Genomic DNA, 24,921 nt, shown 5'->3' with positions numbered 1-24,921 from the left:
GTGAGGGTGATGTAAATATTTATCTTGACTGTGGTGACTGTTTCATAGGTTTATCCATATGTCAAAACTGAACAGATGGTACATTTTAAATATGTGCAGTTTATTTTCACTTTGATTATAATTCAATAAAGCTGATTAAAATATATGATTTCTCTTTCATTTGCTTTTAGGATCATCTCACCATTTCAATAGCTACGTAAAAATTCCTGAAAAAAAATTATCAACATCATTACCTTCTCAGCAGGATATACAGAGTAACACAACAGAACAAAAGGTAGAAAGCTGTTTGTCTTGGGTGCTTGGTACTGATCATTCATTTACCTGGTTAACTTTTCGTTCTATGGGATGGCCCCTTCGCTAACGTACTACTGACTGACTGGAAGTGGTGGGGTTCCATACGGGTCTGGCGCCTCTCCCTGGTAGAGAGAAGATTCTGGGTCAGCGTCATGCTAAATATATCATGTAGTTGAACAGAAACTAACACATATTTGATGATGATAACTAACATTTATTGAGAACCCCCTGTGGGCCAGGTCCAATGCTAAGCTAGAAGGAAAGGAAAAGGGGGAAAGTAGGTGGCATAGGATACAAAGATGGCAAAAACATCATCACTGCTCTTGAGAACTCACCGTCTGGGGAGACACACAGAAACAAAAGTTCTTACAGTCAAATGAGAGGAGAGTTTTGATTTGTACAAAATGTGGAAACACAGACGATTTAGAGAATAGTCCTACTATTTAGAGAAATCTAAAAAAGCTTTATAAAAGAAGGGCTTGATTGAATTAGGTCTTGAAACATGATTGGGAAGTTTCCAGATGAATAGATGTGAGGATATACGAGGTAGTATTGCAGGCAGACATAAAGTGTTAAGTGAAAGCAGGAAAGCTTAAGCCAGCAAAGCTAGGGCAGTGCAGGAGAGGAGACTAAAAAGGTAGGTTGAAGCCAGAACTTTGTATAATTTGCTAAAGTATGAATGTATTCTCTCAGTGGTAGGAAGCCATTGCAGGTTTTTGAGTAGGGATGTGAAATAAGAATGCTTTGGGTTTAAAAAGATAATCTGGCTGCAGTGTGTGAGATAGATACACAGAAGAGACTAGAGGTAAGATAGTTTTGAGTCCACCGGGATAGTCCAGGTCAAAATGATAAAGGCCACACAAAAGTAGTGACAATGAGGGTGAACCAGAGGCCACAGATTTAAGATATTTAAGAGCTGACTCTATCAGGATTTGGTGACTCAGTAGATGTGTGGATCCAGAGAAAGGGGGATGGCAATGATAATGATGATGATTTAATTTTTGTATAGGGGGTGTGTTTTCTCTGTGCTCCCATAGTGCCCAAGCTTACCTCTATCTGAGAATTCATTGTACTCTATCATATTTGTCTGTCTTTTCTACTGGATAATAAGCTTATTGAGGTCAGGATTTCTATATCTTATTTCAGTTCTAAGCTATTTCAGTTCTAATCCAATAAGCATTAGATTGGATTAGACTGGCCTTAGCTGAAATAAATGGAATAACTCTAAGCTTTCTAGAATAGAGCACTGGATGGACTGTTATGCCTTTAAGGAAAGTATGGAAGACAGAGAAGTAGCAAGTTGGGAAATATGGGAGTACCTGGGCACATAATAAGCTTCATTTTAAACTAAAGTTTAGGTACCTGTAAAAGATATCCAGTAAGAGATTAATAATATATATTAGCATTGAGACCAGAGCTTAGGAGAGAAGTAGGGGGATGAGGGGAAGGGGAAGATACTATATTAATTTGATTGCTCTAGAGTCAGCAAAAATTTCTTTTAGAAGGCTAATTACTAATTACTTTTTTTCTTGAATGTTAAACCATACAGAAAGATAAATTAATGTTTAAGACATCACATCCCACAAGTGATGGAGGTAAGAAAGTGAACAATATTTATAATTGCTCTGACATCTTTCGGTTAAATACCTAATTTTGCCATATAGTTTTCCAAGTTTTGCTATTTTCCCTGATTATAAAACCTATGATTATTTTGATAAAGGATGATATAAAAAGTATTCATGACTGTAAATATTAGTATCCCACATTTTTGAGGATTGCTGGGTGAATAGGCCCTTTGGAATTGGCAAAGAAAACATGGTGAAGTTAGAGTCTCTGCTGAGGCTACTTATATAAGTTCCTGACCTACTGCGATTAGGGAGTCCCAGTGCAGAGTATTCTCCCCAGGAAGGTCTCTACCCTCTAATCTCATCTTTTCTCCCCAGGACATAAAAACACATCCTGTTTCTCATCTCCCAGGACTGGATTAGAGATTAGCTAAATCTCTGTTAGTCTCTACAAAAGATTCCCACGCATATCCTGAACACACCCCAAAAGCACTAGGACATTTCCCCCTGGGCAGCCCGCGAGCATCTCAAATCCAATATGCACAAATGTAAAAAAAAAAGAATAAAGAATATATATAAATGTATAAGTGGGTCACTTTTCTGTATAGCAGAAATTCACTGAACATGGTAAATCAACTATAATAAAAAATTTTTAAAAAGAGTTTAAAAAATCCCGAATTCATCATCTTCTACTTGCCCCCAAACCTTTTCTCTGTTCCTCCTAATTTTATTCAGGCATAAAACCTGAGTCATTTTTTATTCTTTCCTATTGCTGCCTTCTGTCCAATCTACCCCCTTAAATTCCCTCATAACTTTCCCTTCCTTTCCATTCATGCCACCTGTGCCTTTAAGCACTGCAGTAATTTGTCTCCCATCTCTTCTTCCTGTTAATCTATCCTACATTTTGCTGTGAATGTAACCTTCCTGTAATACAGCTTTGGACATATAATTCCTCTACCCAAAAGTCTGCAGTGGTTCCCCTTGCGTACTGAATAAAGTGCAAAACAGTTCATTCTGGACAGGGGAGTGGTAGGAGGTTAAGCTACCAAAGTGACTTAGGGCCAGAAATTAGGGAGTTCAGGCTTATGCATGAGGGCAGTGATGAGCCACTGGAAGCTTTAAGCAGGGGACTTCAAAAAAGCATCTTGGAGTTCCTGTTGTGGCTCAGCAGGCTAAGGACCCAACATTGCTTCTGTGAGGAAGGGGGTTCAATCCCTGGCCTCGCTCAGTGGGTTAAGGATCTGACCTTGCTGCAAAGCTGCAGCATAGGTCACAGATGCAGCTCGGATCTGCTATTGCTGTGGCTGTGGCATAGGCCTGGGAACTTCCATATGCCACAGGTGCTTCCATAAAGAGAAAAAAAAGGGTATCTTATACTTGGAGATACTGTCTTAACATCCATGAACCAATACACCTTGACTATAGTAATTCTAGATACTATGGTATCCCAGCAAGAACTATATCATTTTTTCATATCTAATGGTACCTCTTCTTTCCCCAGAAATTACAAGTACTTCACTTCAAACTCCAGGTGTTTCTGCAAACACAAAAAAAGCCTACAGACACTCTATACAGGATATTTTGAAACGAGAGGCAAGTAACATTTCTTTTGTCCCAGATACAAACAGGACAAATGAAGTATGAAATTATGATCGAGATTGGCATAACACAATTTCATTCATTAAATGACAATTCAGAACAGCCTTATTCCCTGAAAGTAAACACCCCATAACAAGATTTTATAAAAATTGAAATACTAACCCACAGTAATAATCCTGTGCTACCTCAGACTTCCAATGTTCATGGATATCAGTTGTGTTAGTGCTGCCATACTCTTAAGTGTAGGGAATTATCAGTAACATATTGTAAGCTAACAAGAAAAATGGTGAGCCTGAGATTTTAAATGTGTTAAATAGATCCAAAAATTTGAATATTTGTCTCAGTTCTTAGAGATTTACCAGAAACAACTTGAGTGTTCCCACTTAGCCCTTAGGTCATAGGCTTCCTAAATGATGAGCTTCAAGAGCTTCGAGGTTCATACCTGTGCCCTGCAGAGGAAGCAACATATTGGGCTTTTGTGAATCATTTCGCTTCTACTGCTGACTGGCTGTATAGAGACAGCCATACTGCCTCACCCTGTCCCCTTTGTGATCAGTGATCACTCATAGGAAGCTGGCAACAAACATTCAGGGTACAGCCTCTGGTCACAACATATATCACCTCTGTGGATTGCCAATTTGTCATTCATTATAAGAATCAAATCCACATCCTTGGCTCTGTTAGCACTGTATTAACTGGCTTAGCTGTTCTAAAGAGTTAACATGGTTTGCCATAGCCTATGTTAAATGCATAGTAAGTGACAGACTCAATTATGTATAACTGCTCAAATGTAGCATGTTAGCCACAAAATGCTGTCTCTGTATAAACAAATGTTTATGAAACACTTTCTGTGTCCAGGGCACTGTGCTATTGTGTTAACGTCCATAATCTATATGCTTAGTATCTGAAAAAAAGAATCTTCTTAATTACTTTAAGATAGTTCAGTAGGTGCACATCAGGAATTACTTTTTTCACTAACCTCACTGTAGAGTCAGAAAAAAGTGTTCCCCGAGTGTAGCATGGATGGAAAACTTAATACTACATATGTTACCCAAAAAAAAGGGCAGTAACAAATTTAGACCATCTGTTTTTAAAGAAGGCTTTAAAATATACTGGACAATATGAATACATCAAATAGTCAAAAATACCTAATTTATTTTTAAAAATAGCATGACCACTTTGATTGCAATAGAATCCAATACTATTTTCCAATTTATTTCACCCATCCCATCAGTGTCAGGAAATGCATTTCTGGGTGGCTCGTGTTCAGTTCTCAGTCTACTTTGTTGGATTTATCTTCCTATATTATTACCTAAGCTGGTAGAGCTCTTGGCCAAATCAGAGAGTCTTATCCCACCTATGCAGAAAACCTGCTCTCTGCCCTCCACCCCTCTCAAAACATTTCCCCTACACTTAACTTTCCTTAAAAAAATCACTCACACATATTCTTTTTAGCTATTCAACTGATTACCTTCCATGCTGATAAGTGCATTCCTCAGTTAATTTTAGTATACTAATGAATTCTATAAACCATTGAATTCTGTAAGTAATGTGTGTAATATAAACCAGAAATATATATTATAAATGGGATTTTTAAATCATTTTTAAACTTCTGTGAGAAATAGATGATGTTCAAATTCTCTGAAAACTTCTTTTGAGAATTTTCTTTGTTTCTCTTTTTCTGTGGCATGTATAGGTGACATATGCTGATTTCAATGGGGAAAAGGCCAAGAAATCAAACATAAAAAATGAGTCAGGTAAACGTTAGCAATAGTTATTCAGGAAATCCTACAATCTATTAATGCATTTATTCAACTAACCCTTATTGAGCTTTTGTTATGTGCCATACACTATGCTAATTATTCAACTTACAAAGTAGAGAAGTCCTGGTCCCAACCCTGGATTTTACACTTTAGTGTAGAACAGTCATGCCAGTAATCACAACCCAATATGATGAGTGCAATAAAGGAGGTATATACAAAGTCCAGTGGAAGCATAAGGAAGCCAAGGAAGCTTTTACAAAAGAGGCCACAATTGAGCTGATACATGAAAGATAAGAAAGAATTTTCTAAGCAGACAAATGAAAGGAGAATCTTCCAGGAGAAGAGAATACGTTTACCAAGATGTATACATTAGTGCATAATGTGTTTGTGGAAATACAGTTTTTTTCAGATTTGCTTTAGCTAAAAGTTCAAGTTAGAGAATTGAAGAAGATGAGGCTTGACTGGTAGATGAGGGTTAGATCATTAAGATTCTGGTAGGCCATGCCAGGAACACTATCTTTTATCCTGTTATCAAATGGAACTATTGAAGAATATTGGCAGGGTCGTAATATGGTCATGATTTGCCTTTTTTACTCACAGACATAGAAAAAAATTTATGGTTACCAAGAGGAAAGGGGACAAGGATAAATTAGAAATTTGGGATTAACATATATTCACCACTGTATATAAAACAGACGACCAACAAGGACCTAGTATATAGCACAGAAAACTATACTCAACATTTTATATTAACATATAATGATTATAGGTTATATAATGGAATATATGGAAAATAATCTGAAAAAGAAGGTATAACTGAATCACTTTGCTGTACACCTGAAACTAACACATTATAAATCAACTATACTTCTATTTTTAAATGACCAAAAAAAGGGAATTTGCCTTTTCTAAAAAAGGAAAGCAAAATTAGAGGTGAAGAGATTGGAGGCAATGAGACAATAAAAATAACATCATATTGAACACTTACTATGTACCAGGGACAAGGCTAAATTCTTTATATTCTCTCATTTAACCTTCCCAACAATAAAACTATTTTGATTCACCACTTTACGCATAAGTAAACTAAGTCTCGGAGTGGTAAATTATCATGCCCAAGATTTCACATAATATTGGCAAAGCCAGGATTTTAACCCAGATCTATCTTACTCAACCAATCCTAATCGCAATACCATGCCGCTCCTTGCTACAGTTAAGAGGCTGTTACAGTAGTCAAGGCTAGCAATGAGTCCTGAACAAAGTCAGTGGCAATGAGGATGAAGAGCTAGGCAGAGATTTGACTCACTCAAGAAGGTCGAATGGATGAGATTCGGTTGCTGATTGAATCTGGGAGAAGAATGAATTGAAAACACCTCAGATTTCTAATCTGGGCAACTTAATGGATAATGAATAGTGGTGCCATTCAGTAGATAGGCATTACAGAAGGATGAACAAGTTTAGAAGAAAAAAAATTAACTGAGCTTTGAATAAATTGAGTTTGAGGTACCCGAGGGAATTTAAGTGGGACCTCTGAGTGGAACAGTTAAGAGATATTGGTCTGGGACTCATGAAAGCAATAAAAAGAATGCCTTATAGGAGTTCTTTGCTGGCCTAGCAATTAAGCATCTGGCATTGTCACTGCTATGGCATGGATTCAATCCCTGGCCCAAAAAATATCCACATTCCACTGGCATGGCAAAAAAGAAAAAAAAAGCCTTATATGTAAACCTATGGGAAATAACAAGAGCTGTTTCCATAGGTTTGATATAAAACATCCATTTTCAGGTAGTTTACACTTTATCCTTTTCATTTCTCCTTTGATCTAAGAGTCATCCATAAGTATGTTTCTTACTTAACAAGAAATTAATATTTTGGGTCACATTTTATTTTTTTTGTTTGTTTTTTTTTTCCGTCTTTTTTTTTTTTTTTTTTTTGCCATTTCTTGGGCCACTTCCATGGCATATGGAGGTTCCCAGGCTAGGGGTCGAGTCGGAGCTCTAGCCACTGGCCTATGCCAGAGCCACAGCAACACCAGGTCTGAGCCTCGTCTGCAACCTACACCACAGCTCACGGCAACGCCAGATCCTTAACCCACTGAGCAAGGCCAGGGATCGAACCTGCAACCTCATGGTTCCTAGTCGGATTCGTTAACCACTGAGCCACAACGGAAACTCCATGGGTCACATTTTAAAATTGGGTTCAAAGAACATAACCTGTAAATCTTTAACGCAATGAAGTTGTTACGGTTTTCTTTATGGCCAAATAGGTGATTGATATTTGAAAGGGTTCCAAGGACATACAAAAGATGTATATTCTCTATTGAAGGATGTAAGGCTCTAAATGAATTTTAAATTATATTCATTTTAATAATATGATGTATTATTCAATTATTATGTCTTTACTGATTTTTTTGTCTACTAGACTCTTTTCTTAATGGCTGCTAGATGTGTCAAAGAGGTGTATTGATGTTCTAATACATCAAAGAGGTGTATTCAAGTTCTACACTATGATTGTATTTTTATAAAATTCCCATTGCATTTTTAATAGGTTTTACACAGTTAGGATCTTTAGAATACTTAATCCACCATGTTGCTAGAAACCACGGAAGTGTTCCTTATTCTTTTAACTGTTGCATTAGTTATCTATTGCTAAATAACAAATCACCCCAAAACTTGGCAGGTTAAAAAAACATTATTGCTGGGAGTTCCCACTGTGGCTCAGCAGTAATGAAACCGACTAGTATCCATGAGGATGCGAGTTCAATCCCTGGCCTCGCTTAGTGCATTAAGGATCCGGCGTTGCTATGACCTGTAGTGTAGGTTACAGACACAGCTCAGATCCTGCATTGCTGTGGCTGTGGCATAGGCCAGCAGCTGCAACTCCAATTTGCCCCTAGCCTGGGAACTTCCATGTGCCACAGATGTGGCCCTAAAAAAAAAAAAGGAAAAAAAGACATCATTGCCGACTGCAGCAGCTAGGATCACTGCAGAGGTGTGGGTTTGATCCCTGGCCAGGTGCAGAGGGACCTGACATCACCACAGTTGCAGCATAGATCACAGCTGTGACTTGGATTCAATCCTTGGCCCACGAACTTCCATATGCCACAGGTGCAGCCATAAAATTCAAAAATTTTTTAAAAAACAGAAAAACAAACAAAAAACATTATTTTCTCACAGTTTCTATGGTTAGGAATACAGAAGCAACTTAGCAGAATGGTTCTGATTCAGGGTCTCTCGTGAGGTTACAGTCAAGATGTCATCCAGGACTGCTGCAGTCATATAAAGGCTTGACTGGGACTGGAAGATTCACTTCCAAGGTGGCTCATTCACATGGCTGTTGGCAGGAGGTCTCAGTTCCTCACCATGTCGGCATCTCCATACATCTCTTGAATAGCCTCAGGATATGGCATCTGGCTTCCCCCAGAGTGGGTAATCCAAGAGAGAGGGGCTAAAGCCACAGTATATTTTATAACATAGTCTCAGAAGTTATATACCATCACTTCCACTTTATATTCATTAGAAACAAGTCACTAAGTCCAACCCACATTCAAGGAGAAAAGAATTAACCTCTACCACTTAGAGGGGGTATTATCAAATAATGTGTAGGCATATTTCAAAAACACAACAGTATTATCTTCACACTTTTTTTTCCCAGTTTGCACACTATTATTTCCAGCTCCTTCCTTTCCAAAACTGTACACATTCAAAAATACAAATGCTAGAGGGTACAAAGAATTAAAGTAAAACTTTTAAGCAGATTGTTGGAAATTATTGGTTACTCCAATACACTTTACATTATCGGAAGAAAAATAAACAGCTCTTCACCTTGACTTTGAACTGGCTTTAATTGGTGATATGCTTACTATATGCCAGGCACTGTAAACTACTATTCACAACACTGCATAGCAAGTCCTATAACAGAAGGATGTATAGGGTGCTTCAGGAGCATTGACAGAGAATGCCTGTCTACCTAGGCAGACATCAAGGAAAGCTCTCTGAAGGAGGTGACACAAGTTGAATGAGTCCTAAAGGATGAGAAATTCAAAAGAAGAACACTAGAGTTACAAAGGTAATAGTGTGGACAGAGGCAAAGGGAATTGCATGTTCAGTAGAGTATTTGTAGAAGAGTGACCAGAAATGAGGTTGGCGAGATAGGCAATCACCCCAAATCTTAAGGTATATTTTATACTTCCCTGGTAGTCCCTAGAGGATTAAAACAGAGCAGTGACAGTAGGGATTAAAAGACCTATTCAGATCTGTTAATTACTATCTTACATGTAGCCTGTGAAGGGTACCAACAAATAGTAATTTTCTTTTTCTCTCTGAAAATCTACCTACAGTTGACAGACTTAAATACTCTTCTCATGACTTACCAACTCAGTAAGTATTTAAGAAAACTTAATAAATTAATATGTCTTTTAAAATTAACATTTGAATAATTATACAGGAGTGCTGCTTGAATCCTCCATTCTTGTAGCTTTACTTGTATGTAGTGAAACTGTCACCTTTTGCAACCTCTCAGGACTAGCTAAAATTGTAAAGTAGGCAAAGTCAGTCACTTGTGCTCCTCCACCTCCTCCTCTCTTTGTTCTCACTTTAGTTCTGTGCTCCCCTAATAGAGAGTACTTTCCTTCCCCTTTCATGTAGCACTACTTTTTCTGGAATCTAAATCTATTATTTTCCCCTGTCCTCATTCAAAAATGAATTACTTGTGCTTTGAGGTTATTGGTTTTTTAAATGATGATAATCAGCTTACTGTATAGTACTAATGACTTAATCCATTACCCCACAAGGATATTTGTGCTGTAATCTGAAGTAATGTCTCTTAATAATACTTAATGATGCAAAATAAGGACCAGTGGAGAAGGTTTTTTTGGGGTTTTTTTTTTTTTTTTTTTTGGTATTGGGAGCCTTCCAGCCCTCAAACCTTGGTGGCCACCTATTCTGCTGATGTCCTGTTCCCTTCAGACTTGGAAAATATTCCATACATATGGAACCCACATGCCCAACACCATGACCTTTTAAACACTCAACAAACTAAATGAGGATCGGATAGTTTTTATAAATCCCAAACTCTGATGAAAATGGTTGGGTAAAGTGAAGTAGTATGTAGTAGTGAATGGTGCTGACATTCAGATCAAGTTTCTTAGAAAAGGATTTTGAGCTAGGAGTGATAGAAGTCAGTTTGTCTGATTTACTGGGTGCTCATAGGCTACAAGGATGCTGAAGGAAGGAAACTGACTAGCTCAATATCAAGATAGTTTCAAGAAATAAAGATGAGGGAATAATGATTATGTGTAGTTTTATAGAGTGTGAATTCCTGCCTCCCTCTTCCTCCTGACCCCGCTCCCACACTAGACTACAGAACTATGGAATCACTTGAGAATTTTCAATAGCAAATGCTCTGAATACCCTTTTATTAACAAATCAGCTAAGATGAAGAACTCCTCACATGACCCAGAGCTTCTCTCCCATTCCTCTCAAATACACGGAGTTAAAATACCTTTAGCTATGTAGTTCCCATTGTGGCTCAGCAGGTTAAGAACCCAACTAGTATCTTTGAGGATGCAGGTTTGATCCCTGGCCTTGCTCAGTGGGTTAAGGATCTGGTGTTGCCATGAGCTGTGGCATACGTCACAGACATGGCTCAGATCTGGTGTTGCTGTGGCTGTGGTGTAGGCTGGTGGCTACAGTTCCGATTCAGCCCCTAGCCTGGGAACTTCCATATGCTGCAGGTGTGGTCCTAAAAAGAAAATAATAAAATAAAAAAATTTAAATAAAATAAAATACCTTTAGCTATACCTAGGGCAATTCCAGGCCAAAGCACAAGAAAACATAACCACAACCCCATCTGGTATGGCTTTGCCCATTGCAACCATGTCACATTCCTTTACCTTATCAGAAAAGAACACAGGTTCAAAGCCTTTGGTGTTGTCCCTTATATGTTATTTGTTGATTTTCCCTTGTTGCTTTGAATATTTTTCTTTGTATTTAATTTTTGTCAGTTTGATTAATGTGTGTTTCCGCATGTTCCTCCTTGGATTTATCCTCTCTGGGACTCTGCCTGGATTTGAATGTGGTCATTAATATGTGAAATCTAATTTAAAAATGATACAAAAGAATTTATTCACAAAACAGAAACAGACTTGAAGATTTCGAAACCAAACTCATGGTCACCAAAGGGGAAAGGTTGGGAGGAAGGGTAAATTAGGATGTTGGGATTAACATATACACACTACTATATATGAGATAGGTACATAACAAGGACCTACTGTAAAGCACTGGGAAATATACTCAATACTGGGTAATGACCCATATGGGAAAAGAATCTGAAAAGGAATGGATATAACTGATTCACTTTACTGTACACCTGAAACTAACACACCATTGTAAGTCAACTATACTCTAATAAAATAAACAAACAAATAAAATTAAGTTAAACAAAGCTTATTCTTCTTTTTGAATTGCTGGGGGGGAAAAAAACTCCCAAGCACGAAGTAGGTAATCTGATTCAGGATTAGGAATTTGGAGGAAAGTTATATAAGTTATTAACCAGAAATAATAAAAACCAATATCTCTTTACTTTTTCAGACAAGAGTACCATCAAAATCACTGTCAAGAAAAAGTATGTACAATGAAATTCACTGATAAAGCAATTAAGGATATTTTCTAATGTGTTATTAGAGAAAACTCTGAATCAGACAACCAGCAAAGCTATCTGTTGATATCAGTCAGTTTCCCTCTGCCTTTTCTCTTCCTTGACTTTCACTCTCAGTTAATCAAGAGTTTTGTAAAGGTCCAAAATTATTGCTAAAAGAGTTATTGCTAAGAAGGGTCCAAAGTTACTGTTATTGTCCTTTTGCTCAGGGAGCTCAGGAGGGTAGATTTGGGGAGGCTTAGGAGCTTTAACTATCATGGGGAAGGCATCATATACCACAAACCTACTCCATAATGGGAAGGAATTGAGGGAAATGTCTTTGCAGACTCCTGCAGATCTGGCTCTGTGCTGAGTATCCTGCCACTCAGTCAGGTGAGCCAGGATGCCTAGATCTGTCTCTTAATTTTTTGAGAGTAAAAGGAATCTTAAGATGGCTATTCTATCAAAAGAAGGGACCTGGTCACAAGAGAGCTGCAGCTTGGACCAGACAAAGAGAAAAGGGTGAACTTGGTAAGTCCCACCTCTGGGTCTACACAAAGGAATCATGAACAAGAGAGAGGTTCAGGAGAGTAGCACATCCACACACCTTTTCACACATGTACCTGACCAAGTTATAGAATATGCAGCAAACACAAAGACTGAGACATGCTGGCACCAAAGGAATATTTCTTGGTTAATAGTATAGTGAAAATAAGCTGAAAAATCAAAAGTCTATTTATCATATTTCACTTCATTAAAAAAACTTCACGAAGTAGTCCCCTGGTGGCCTAGTGGTTAAGGATCTGGTATTGTCACTGCTATGGCATAGGTTTGATCCCTGGCCCCGGAACTTCCACATGCTGCAGGAGTGGCTAAAAGAAAGAGAGCGAAATTTCACGAATGTCCCAATTTTACATGTCAAAGTTGGAAATGCTTCTTCTCAGCTACCCTAAGAGTAATAATGCAAGTCTGCTTGTACATGATCTCTGGTAATAAGAAAATAATACATATTGAAATTCTTAGCTCACATGTATTGGAATGGATTTTGACCAATTTAGACCAAGAAGGTAAGTAACTTATTAATGTGTAAGTGTTAAAGTGTTTGATTTAGGACATGTTTATGCAAAACAAGAGTTTTTCAACTGTATGCTATCATTTCAAACTATGTTTTTCAAATTCAGTAGCCATTTTCTGGTCTGCACAGTAGGTGAAAAAGATGCACTATGAGAAGGGGATAGTAGTGATGTTTGCACAACACTGTGAATGTACTTAATGTTGCTAAACTACATACTTTAAAATGGTATATTTTACATTATGCGTATTTTATCACAATAAAAAATGAGTTAAGGAGTTCCCATCATGGCTCAGTGGAAAACAAATCTGACTAGTATCCATGAGGACGCAGGTTTGATCACTGGCTTTGCTCAGTGGGTTAAAGATCTGGTGTTGCTGTGGCTGTGGCGTAGGCCAGAAGTTGTAGCTCCAATTTGACCCCTAGCCTGGGAACCTCCATATGCCACAGGTGTGGCCCTAAAAAGATTTTTAAAATGCATTAAGAGACTCAAATAAAATGGCTTTTCCTTGAAATGTCCCTCAAACCTTCTCTAATGGGTCAGAAAAGAATATGCTTCATAAAGAAGGTATTACTTTTTCTTTGAATGTTGGCCTAAACCTGAATAATCTGGGAGCTAACTTTAGAGATAATTGTGACACAATAACCACATAATAGGGATTCCAGTGCCCAAATACCAGGATATCAAACAATGCACAGCTAGAATGCCAGGCAACCAGCCTTTGCTGCCACTGACTTGTAGCCATAGCCTTGAGAAGTAGAATTCCCATGGAAGGTACACACTCTTGGCCTTGCTATCTTTTTTTTTTTTTTTTTGTCTTTTTGCCATTTCTTGGGCCGCTCTCACGGCATATGGAGGTTCCCAGGCTAGGGGTCCAATCGGAGCTGTAGCCACGGGCCTACGCCAGAGCCACAGCAACGCGGGATCCGAGCCACGTCTGCAACCTACACCACAGCTCACGGCAACGCCGGATCGGTAACCCACTGAGCAAGGGCAAGGATCGAACCCGCAACCTCATGGTTCCTAGTCGGATTCGTTAACCACTGCACCACAACGGGAACTCCCTGGCCTTGCTATCTTGAGGATGACAACAATTATTATAGGCAAAAGGATTTTTATGATCCCAAAGTATATCTGCAATAAGTAGAAGTACATAAACAGTTATAGAGTTTGGCAGGTGCACTTTGCATCTGCCCTAGTCCAGTTTAAGCTGTAACAGTGAGCTCAATTAACCATAAGGAAATGCCATTCAAGTCTGGTCCCCGGCTTTCTGCTTCAGCTCATATTGAAGGAAACCTAAACTTCCTTCTACTTCTCAGCCTTCTGGCTCTTTGAGTCTGAGTTCTAGCTCAACCTTTTTTCTTTCCGAAATTAATGTGTTCCTTTATTTCTTGAGCTGTCTCTGCCTCCCAATCCAGGATAGTTTGCACTGATAATCCTTTGTTGGATCTAAGCTTGTTCATTTCCCTTAAATCATCAGTGCTAGTTATTGCCTATCAATTAAGTTTTAACAAGTAGCTGTAGTCATTTGAATATACAATTGACAAAGGCAGGCAGGCTAAAGAGTCCACAGGCTGACTCCTCCACTGTGGGGCTTTATTTTTCACCCTCGTCTCCTAGCTAAAAGGAGGCTATCTCCACAAAGGCATATAAATGTTTTAACTGCAGATCTGTCTCATGAAATGGTTTGTTACAGGTAATCTGGTTTTTATTTTTAAGTAATATTGCTTAGGTCATAAACACAGTCTTACTTCTTGCCGGGGCATTTGTTTTCTATGAGCCTAGACACCCACTTGGCTATTTTTTTTTAACCAGGAAGCCATTTGCCCTCAGCAATACATACTGGAAATAAAAGTTCCAAGAGATTTAGAATCAAAGGAAATCTTTTTTTTTTATTTCCCCAATACAATTTTTTTTTCCTACTGTATAGCATGGTGACCCAGTTACACATACATACATACATTCTATTTTTTCACATTATCATGCACCATCATAAGTGACTAGACATATTTCCCAGTGCTACACAGCACCATCCCATTGCTAATCCATTCCAAAGGCAATAGTTTACATCTATTAACCCCAAGCTCCCCATCCACCCCACTCCCTCCCCCTCCCTCTTGGCAACCACAAGTCTATTCTCCAAGTCCATGATTTTATTTTCTGTGGAAAGGTTCATTTGTGCTGTATATTAGATTCCAAATATAAGTGATATCATATGGTATTTGTCTCTCTCTCTCTGACTTACTTCACTCAGGATGAGAGTCTCTAGTTCCATCCATGTTGCTGCAGATGGCACTATTTCATTCTTTTTTATGGCTGAATAGTATTTCATTGTGTATATATACCACATCTTCCTGATCCAATCATCTATCAGTGTACATTTGGGTTGATTCCTTGTCTTGGCTATTGTGAATAGAGCTGCAATGAACGTGAGGGTGCATATGTCTTTTTTAAGGAAAGTTTTGTCCCGATATATGCCCAAGAGTGGGATTGCTGGGTCATATGGTAGTTCTGTGTATACTTTTCTAAGGTACCTCCATACTGTTCTCCATAGAGGTTATACCAGCTTCCATTCCCACCAACGCTGCAGGAGGGTTCCCTTTTCTTCACACCCCCTCCAGCATTTGTTATTTGTGGACTTATTAATGATGGCCATTCTGACTGGTGTGCGGTGGTATCTCATGGTAGTTTTGATTTGCATTTCTCTAATAATCAGTGATGTAGAGCATTTTTTCATGTGCTTGTTGGCCATCTGTACATCTTCCTTAGAAAAGTGTCTATTCAAGTCTTTTTAAAAAAAAATAGATCACAGGAATTTCCTGATAGCCTAGTGGTTAAGGATCCAGCATTGTCACTGCTGTGGTGGTGCAGGTTTGATCTCTCACCCAGGAACTTTTGTATGCCATGGATATGGCCAAAAAAAAAAAAAAAAAAAAAAAAAAAGCAAACCCACAAAATCACAGCCATAGACAAATAAACCAACTTGAAATTAATCTGGTCGTCTAAATAGATTTCTTATGTCTTCTCTATACACCATGGCTGGATTCTAGCTATGCATTGTTTGATATAAGGATTAAAGGTTAGTCCTTGTGCTTAAAATTGAGTAAATACGTCTGTGATTTCCATTATATACCTGCTCGCCTCCTTTCCAGGTAACTTCTGAAGAACTGAACAACATAATTCAAAATATAATGACCTGGGTTGTGGCTGCAGTGACCAGTGTATTATACCCAGCCATCACAAAATATGAAGAAAGGTTTCGAAATATGACATACCCAATGCCTGATGATTCCACCTTGTCTTCTGATAGTTCAAATTGCTGTAGCACATGCTGTGAAACATTTCTATATGAAACAAGTAAGATGGTTCAGGCAGAGCCCCATGTAGAGGCAGCTGACAAGTCAATAGGGCAACCAGTGGCACCTTTAAAATCATCTTCTGCCCATAAAGAAAGGACAGATGTGGGGAAAACCTACAAGAAAGTACACTTAGAAAAGAAACCTAAAACCTCCAAACCTAAATATAAGATGACCTCTAAATCTCCCAAGCCGAAAACCTGTAAATCCAATAGTAACCCTGTTGCACCAATTGAAACAGGCACAGAGAAATGTAAAGATGCTACCACTGAAACAGATGGCTTGGAATGCCTACTGTCTTCTGAAGAAAAAGCAAAAGCTGTAAATGAGATGCAGGAGTTAAATAATCTTTTTGCTGATTTTAAATGTCACCTAAAAGAGGAAACTGAGTTGATTTTAGGAAACATTTATCATGAGATGGTGTCTGAATTAAAGCAGACCATCCCCACCCTTTCCTCTGTTACGGCCAAAGCTTTGGCTGATCAAACTGACACTGACAAAGGAGACTTGCTCTCCAATGTTGATATCTCCTCAGCAGCTGCTGAAATTATAGAAAATGTGCTTGAGAAGATACAGTCTGCGGTTGAGAAAAAATGTACTGAGGAATTTTCACAGGAAAATCTGTCAGTTCGCTTTAAATCAAACTTAGTCAGTGGAGAACATTTCATTCCTCCAAAAGAAAAAACGTCAAAAGCTTCACTGCCTTATGTATTAGAGAACATGAATGATATTGCAGAGGATATAGTTCATGTGATCTTCGAAAAGCTGACAGCTCTTACATCTTCTAAGCAAAGTGAACTTGCTCATCTTGAAATCACAACTGAACCAGTTTATGAGCAACACAGGAAAGATCCAACATTTATGTCTCTTCAAAGAGCCAGCAAAAGGAAATCCAGTGCTGACCCTGGTGCTCCCAATTTAATTGCCAAAGAAGAAATACAAAATTTAGTGTCAAATATTTTTTCCCAGCCCTCTCTGGTCGGTTATATAGAGAAAGCAATTAGCACTATACTAGGTTATATACAAATTGGACTTAATAGTAAAAGGCTCATTGCAACTGAAGAAGCAGTGATCATCCTTCAGCTACTTGATGATATCTTGGCTCAACTACATCAGAAACCAGTGAAAACAGATGTTCAGAAGAGTGGGCATGCCAGAGTGAGCAGTCCTTCTGGCACTGAAGAAAAGAACAGACTCAGCTGCACTGGAATAGCCAATGGTCCTCGGTATGGGCACCTATTTCCACCTATTAATGTTCCTGGCATGGTCCTTTATTCTGAAGACGAAAATGAAGAAGTAGACAGAATTATAGAGAGTGTACTGATTTCATCTATCAAAGATGAAAAAGCAAAATTACAAGAACAGGTTCCTGATCACTGGTTAACAAAGGAAAATGCTGCTTTTAAATACAAAAGAAATATGAACTTACCTACAAAGCCTGCTTATCAAGACAAAGTAGCATTTCATGATTGGGGATTAAATACTGACCTTCCAGCTTTTAATAATGAGGACATTTTAAAGGATAAGGCAGGTTTGAATAAAGACATTTTAGTTTTCAGCCAAGATGAAATGCATCAAATACAAAAAGCCTCAGAAAATATAGTTACAAGTATTATAGAACAGACACTCAAAGATCTCTCTTCTGGGCCCTCTGATCACTTAGATTATAAAAATTATAGAGAGGCTTCACTTCTTAGCTCAGAAAAACCACAAGGTCTGTCACATCAAGAACGGATGGACCAGATGTTCTCTGTGTCAGAAATCCGTACAGTAGCTCAAGAAATTGTGGATGCTATATTAAAAATACTTGACATAGCTTCTGCTCACATTGTCGAACATTCTGTATCAGTACATCAAACTTCTCCAGATAATGCTGATGTACCAAATAAAGAGCCATTAGAAACATGGTTTGATAGTGGAAGGAAGGTGAAATTTTTATCTGCACTTGGTGTAGATCCTACAAAACATCCTTGGTTAGAACCTGAAGCAAGTGCATCAACATCTGAACCCCTGGATCACATTAATGATAAGATCATTCACACAATTTTTAAGATGTTGAACTCATTTATTTGTCCAAAATTACAAAACTGCTTCAAATCACAGAGCCATGCTGCCCATTCAAGGCGTGCACCAGACAAGAAATCCTTTCAATCTCACCTTAGTTCTTATGCAATTAAAGTGGTAAAAATTGTTTTGGATGCTATCCAGAAAGAACTACAATACAATAAGAAAAATCTAAATCTTAAGAAGAGTGGCTCTCCTAAGAACTTTAGAGATACAGGATTTTTTGCTGACACTGAAAAGGAGTTAGACTCTGTAGTCACAAAACTAAATAATGACATTATGACAAGTTCATTGGCAACTTGCATTTGTGAGGTGTTAAGTGGAAACACATATAAAAGCAATATTTTACCCCCTGCAGATAAGCTAAGGTCTAAAATCTCATACAGAACTTCTGGCATTGATCAACAGAAACCTTTGCCTTCTCATTGTCCTCACCTGCAGGAGGACGTTCACAAATGTTCCAGCTTGCAAGTATTAGATAGGATTGGAGATGCCTTATATGACATGTTATACAAGCTCTTAGGAGACCATCTACATTCTCCCCTATCTGAAGAGCATAATGCAGAGTGGATCAATGAGGATTTGAGAACAACCAGTACACTGCAGTCCAATATTAAGCTTATTTCTCAGACAATTCTAGAAGGCATCATTACAAAACTATGTGGTGTTGAGATAGATTGCATTTTCAAAAATCCAGAATGTAAAGCTATATCAGAGTATATTGACACTGACAGTGTGTCATTTGCTTTGCTTCTTGAGGAGATGAGCAGATGCTCTGACATAATCTCCAGCATGGTGTCCAATGTGACCTGGCCAGGTAGCCAAGAGGCGACTAACAACAAGGGGGAAACTGGTGCCCCAAAAACAAGAATCACACAAGAAAAGCATCCAAATAAACTGAAAACCATGGCTTCAGATATCCTTAAAATGGTTTTTGCTAAATTGGAAGGATTTGCCAATAGAAATTTAGAAACCCTGTGCACTATAATCAGTGGAAATAAAAAGAACAACATGACATACTGGGAAAGTGAAAACGCCAACATTTGTGCTAACACACATGAAAAACGATTGCAGTCGACTTTATACACGTATGCAAAGAAAGTGTCAAGTACTATTCTGAAAGCTATTCAAACTGAACTAAATCCAAGCTTGTCAGATTTGGAAACATGTATAAGCAAGCCACTACAAGAGAAACAAATGCTTAAGAATCTAGTCAATTTCATTTTAGATGTGATTTCTCCAGATATGTTTAATGAAATTGAACCAGAAGAGAGAGGCATTGAGAAGTATAGATACAGGCCAATCTATGGAAATTTTCTTCCTGGGGGAGCAGACCCAGAGTCACATCTGGAAGATCCTGCAGATACAGGGAAAGAATGTGCTGCAGAGCAAAGCCCAACAGAAGAAGAAACCAAATCAGATTTTCTTAATCAAAGGGAACTAGAAAGAACATTAAAGAAATTTGAAGTAGAACTCAAAGAGCCACAAAAGTCCCCAGTTGTGCCCATTATAAGAAATATTTTGAATGAAATTTTTCAGAGTCACTTAATTGATCAACTAAATGTGCTTCCTCTTCCCCAGTCCCATTTATGTGACATTTCTCATGCTGGTGATGAGCCAATTGCTCAAACAGCTACTAAGTCCCTGGATAAGACAATGGGCCCTTTAGTGTCTGAAGCAGATGTAACCTTTGTTGCAGATAATGTTGTTAGAACCATATTTCAAAAACTTTACTCTGCTGCCGTGACAGATAGAAATGAAAAGGAAAATAGGTATAATGCTCTCACCTTTCCAGCAAATATCTCCTTTCCTGAACATACCAGTGGAGGAAAGGCCCCTATTTGTTCTGCCGCACTGGACAGAAATCCATGCACACCTCAGTCCATGTTCAATATTGATAAACTGACAAAAACAAATGTACTTGAAGATATTATACAGTCAGTATTAAAAAATTTAGAAACATTTGCTAAATCCAAAGTAAAAGCTCTCTTTTATCCTCATATCAGTTTAACAGTCCCAATGGTTTTACCTTTACAGCAGGATGAGACTGCTTTAAGCCAACCATGGTTATTAACCAAAGATTCATATTCTGATGACCAGTTCTCCTGTTGCTTAGTGGATCATAATAAATTGGGAAAGACTACCTCAATATGTCAACTGAGTGCCTCTAAATTAAATAGATATGCAACAGAAGTGGCTAGACAAATTTTACAAGGAATCAAACAAAAGTTAGATAAAGAAATAAGTCCATTCTTAACTCATAATGTGGTTTCTGAAAGTATTCCAAGTCAGATTGTTAATACAATGTTAGATATTATATCTACTAAAGGCAAATATGAAAAAAATATATTTGACAGAGAGACTGATCCAGGTCGGTCAGAAGATATTGTTGAAAAACTGTTGAGTAAAATTGATTATCGAAAAAAACTTCAATTTCAAATACTAGATACCATTGAAGATATCTTAATTGACATCTGTGAGGAAGCAATAGATGAGAATAATCTCCCACTTGCTGTATCGTCTCTTAAATGTAATTTAAGTGGAAGACATTTAGAAGCAAACTCTGAAATGGACCCTGAGTATGCAAATAAGGCTATTCTAAGACTTCTAGTTCCTAAAGAGTGTGTTGCTATGATTTCCAATGATATGGTGGATATTGTTCTTCACAATCTCACTTCTGCTATCATGCTTGGCACAAATGCAAAGGCTTCTACTTCTCCAAGGTTGTCCCTAAGATTCTCCGACTCATTTCCCAAAGCAGAGCATCAACAATCTCCTGTTACAGATTCAGTGAATGAAGGGACAAGGGAGAGATTTCTGCTTGCAAGAAAGGAAAGCGATATACAGCTGAAATCAGCTTATTCTGATGATAATCAGACAACCGCCAAGAAATCTGCTCCTGACCCATGTAAGGAAAATGCTCACTTCATTACTAAAACTATTTTGAATAGATTAAACTCTTTTGCTACAGAAAGAATAAATTCGCTACCTATTTTTGATACTGAGATGAGAGAAAAAACATATGTTGGCCCAGAATTTACAAATTATAAACAAGACGACAGCATATTTCTTGAATCAAACCAAATGCCATTAGATGTGAATATCCTGAAAATATCAACAGCTAAAACCATTCGCAGTCAAGAGGTCACACATTACACATTTGCCAATTACAGAGAAAAACATGAACCTGCGATTCATATATCACAAGCTAGTCTTAAGGAATATGCTGACATAATTGCCAGTACCATCTTGACACTTATAAAAAATGACATAGACCTAGAAATCCAAAATATATATACATATCAAAATGATACTTCAGTCCAAAAAAACATCATGGCAAGTGAAACTGTCAGCAACCTCTTAAAGAGTTTACATGATAAAACATCTTTAAAGGCAAGTGGTTTTTACTCAAAGCAGGACCCTAGTCTTTTTACACAAGCAACTGTACAAAATGAAATGCTGCCAGGTCAAAGAAAGCCGGAAGACAACACTGAACTGTCTCTCTTTTCAGAAAACTCAGATGAAAACCAAATATCAGAAGCAGAAAATCAGAGAAGGATTTTCAAAGAAATATTTAGAAATGGAGAATATGGACAGGAAAACAAAACTTTGTTAAGTGCAATTAAGGAAATTTTAAAGAAGGTATACCAAAAGGTTATGGAAGACATAGACCATTGGCCTCCATTTAATGAACTCCCCCATTTTACATCTGATTCTAAAATTAAAACATCAATACAAAAAAAATCCTTCCAATCACATATAAGCAGTGTTGCAAATGACATAGTCGAAAGTGTGTTCAGAAAAATGCTCTCAATAATAATGGCATCTTTATATAAAAACAGTGAAACCAGGGGAGGATTGGAAGCATCTAGCATTGAAGAGTTACTGATGAATCCATCATGCTTCTGGGAATTGAAACAAGCAGAAAAAAGAAGTGTTCCCCCTGAACCTGTGATACCACAAGTTCAACCTCACACAGGCGTTGGAAGTGTCACCTCACTGGAAAACACCTTATTACAATTTTCTCCATTGAGAGTGGGTGAGGAATTGGCCCAAAAAGTTCTCAACAAGATCACAGATTTTGCTTTGCTGAATCTAGAAGAGCGTTCATCCCTTAAAGGTCAATCTGATAAAATTCGATATCTGGGGCCATGCAGTTCTAATGCTAGCCCCAAGGGTAGCCCTGAGGCAAGTTTTAAAGCAAATTTTAAAACAAAATCACAAGTTACCTTTCCAGCTAAATTTGGAACAAAACCACAGCTGGGACCCAGTGGAGCTAAAGTCAAAAACAAAACCAAGCCAAGTCCTAGAGAGAAGACTTTAAGAGGCAGCCAGTCCAAGACTGCCACTGGGCCACCATACCTGCTATCAATAGGGGATGCCAAAAATCTCTTAGTGAGAGCAAAACTTCCCACTGAGGAGCTAAAAATGCATGCCAAGAATATAGTAAGTAAAATTCTGGAAACAATTGTGAATGAATGTCAAGAGGTGAAGCAAAACAGAGTAATGTTAAATGTAAACACTTTCCCTTCTGATCAAATTGAGACAGCAAGTGCAATTGTTAAAGCAGTTTTGCAAGAATTATATGCTACAAAGAACAATTTGGCTGATCCAGCCGAAGGCTCATACTCAGAGGATCTCAAACTTTCACAGGGGTATTCTAGTGCGATCTCTCTTGCGAATCCAAAAGCCCATTTCCCTTTGAAGAGTGTTTCTTCACAAATAGAAAAAACCTTTCCTAAAGAAGCTATGTTTAAAGAAATATTTGATAAATGGCAAACAGAGTCAGGTGACATGGATAATGAAAAACATAAGCTACTGATGATAGCTGAGACTGTTTTGAATGAAATTTCAATGAAAGCAAAAGAATTAGAACAATCTGTTTCACTTTTAAATTTGTCACTTCTTGAGGCTTGTGAAAGCAGACACATTAATTTTAAAAGGCATGCTTCTAGAGCTGAGGGTTCCCAATCACAAATTAATATATTTGGCCAGGAAATTGTTGAAAAACTATTTGAAAAATTAGAGTTGAACTTCTTGACTCAGATGTTCACAGCATATAGTAAAGAGACCCTAGAAAGCAAGAAAGAAACTACTGCTGGAAGTATATGTTCTTCCTTAAGAACAAACAGCCTCAACGATATACCAGCTTATAATGCAAAGTTGAAATACAACAACTTGGGGAGCTCTGGCCACCGAATCGCTCAAGAAATTTTGGAAGGGGTTCTGAACACCTTAGAGTCATTTACAGACTTACAGTTTAAACATGTCTCTACTTATGCTTTTTCTGAAATTGTGAGAACACCTATCAAAAACTTTTTTGCTGTGCAACAGAAATCATTAAAGAAAACGATATTGCCCAAGTTACAAACACTGAATAAATTTCCTGATGAATCTAAATCAAGTACGATTTCCCAGGAAAACATACAGAATATCCTTCGAAAGCTTCACTCATTCCATTCAGAATTGCTTACTTATACTGTTAATACTGTCAACGACATGCTTGGTGTAATTAAGAACAAACTAGACAAAGAAAAATGCCTATTTGAAGAAAACATTGGAGCAAGTCAGATCATCAGCACACTGGTGGACCAGTGCACTGATTTCTATGAGTTGATGATCAAAAGCCATCCAAAGGAAAATCCCCTTCAAGGAGCTGAAAATGCCTGCATTGTTAATTGGTCCAGATTTGCAACTGGAATGGGAATGTCCACTTCAAAGTCAGTGAGAGTTAGCTGCTGCGATGATCCTCCACAAATCCCTGGCTTGTTGTTTTATTCAGAGGAAGATATGAAAATAAAGGACAAGCCTTCCTCAAATACACCTACGTATGTCAGACACTCTGTGAAAGGAAAATACTCTCTCCCAGAAGGCACTGTCTTACAAAAACCATCTCAGAAATCCAGTGACTCTGCACAATCATCCCTAGAGCACCCCATGTCCTTCAGAGAAATGGAAGAAGGCAAAAATCACAGAGTGCTTCACTACAAGTCCCCTAAACCAGTTGTTAAGCCAAACCAAATACAGACAACCATTTCTCCACTCAAAATATGTTTGGCTGCAGAAAACATTGTCAATACCATACTGTTGAGTTATGGCCTTCCAAGTCAAACCACACACACTAATGAAAGTACAGAAACTATGAAGCCGTTTTTTATATCAAAGGAAAGGCTTTTCTCTATAGAAGAACAGAAGGCCGAGAAAAGCTTGCTTAAAATATGGGAAAAAAGAAACAGCTATGAAACCAAAGAAGAAAACAAAAGCCTTGTGGCAAATGGAGAAGATTCCACTTTACTGGAAAAGTGGAAAAATAAGTACCCGAAGTTAGAGAAAGCAGCAACCCTCGAAGAGGCTGAGGTCATTGCTTTTGCCGATCAGGAACTGGGACCACATGAAATCCATCTAGTAGCAAGATATGTTACTACATCTGTGGTCACACATTTCAAGAACTTTGAAATCAGAGGTGAGTGAGGGATGATTTATAAAGAGTTGGCATCATTTGAGAGGGAAAAAGTCAGTGATAATTTTTAAGATTTTTGTTTTTAACCCTCACATGCAAGAAGCTGCATTCACT

General features: G+C 37.9%; 1 protein-coding gene across 1 annotated transcript in view; it reads left to right on the top strand.

Moving 5' to 3' along the window:
* Nucleotides 1–24,921, top strand: part of LOC100626097 (fibrous sheath-interacting protein 2-like) — a 75,715-nt gene that overhangs the window by 22,497 nt on the left and 28,297 nt on the right. The window contains 7 exon segments of the mRNA XM_021079868.1: nucleotides 171–274; nucleotides 1,844–1,889; nucleotides 3,361–3,452; nucleotides 5,155–5,215; nucleotides 9,558–9,597; nucleotides 11,809–11,842; nucleotides 16,080–24,864. Of these exon segments, the coding sequence (XP_020935527.1) occupies nucleotides 171–274; nucleotides 1,844–1,889; nucleotides 3,361–3,452; nucleotides 5,155–5,215; nucleotides 9,558–9,597; nucleotides 11,809–11,842; nucleotides 16,080–24,864 (9,162 nt within the window).

The sequence above is a fragment of the Sus scrofa genome, chromosome X, assembly GCF_000003025.6.
Source record: "Sus scrofa isolate TJ Tabasco breed Duroc chromosome X, Sscrofa11.1, whole genome shotgun sequence".
Classification (NCBI taxonomy): Eukaryota; Metazoa; Chordata; class Mammalia; order Artiodactyla; family Suidae; genus Sus; species Sus scrofa.
Note: the sequence above shows the minus strand (reverse complement) of the source record. Positions and strands in the feature narration are given on the sequence as shown.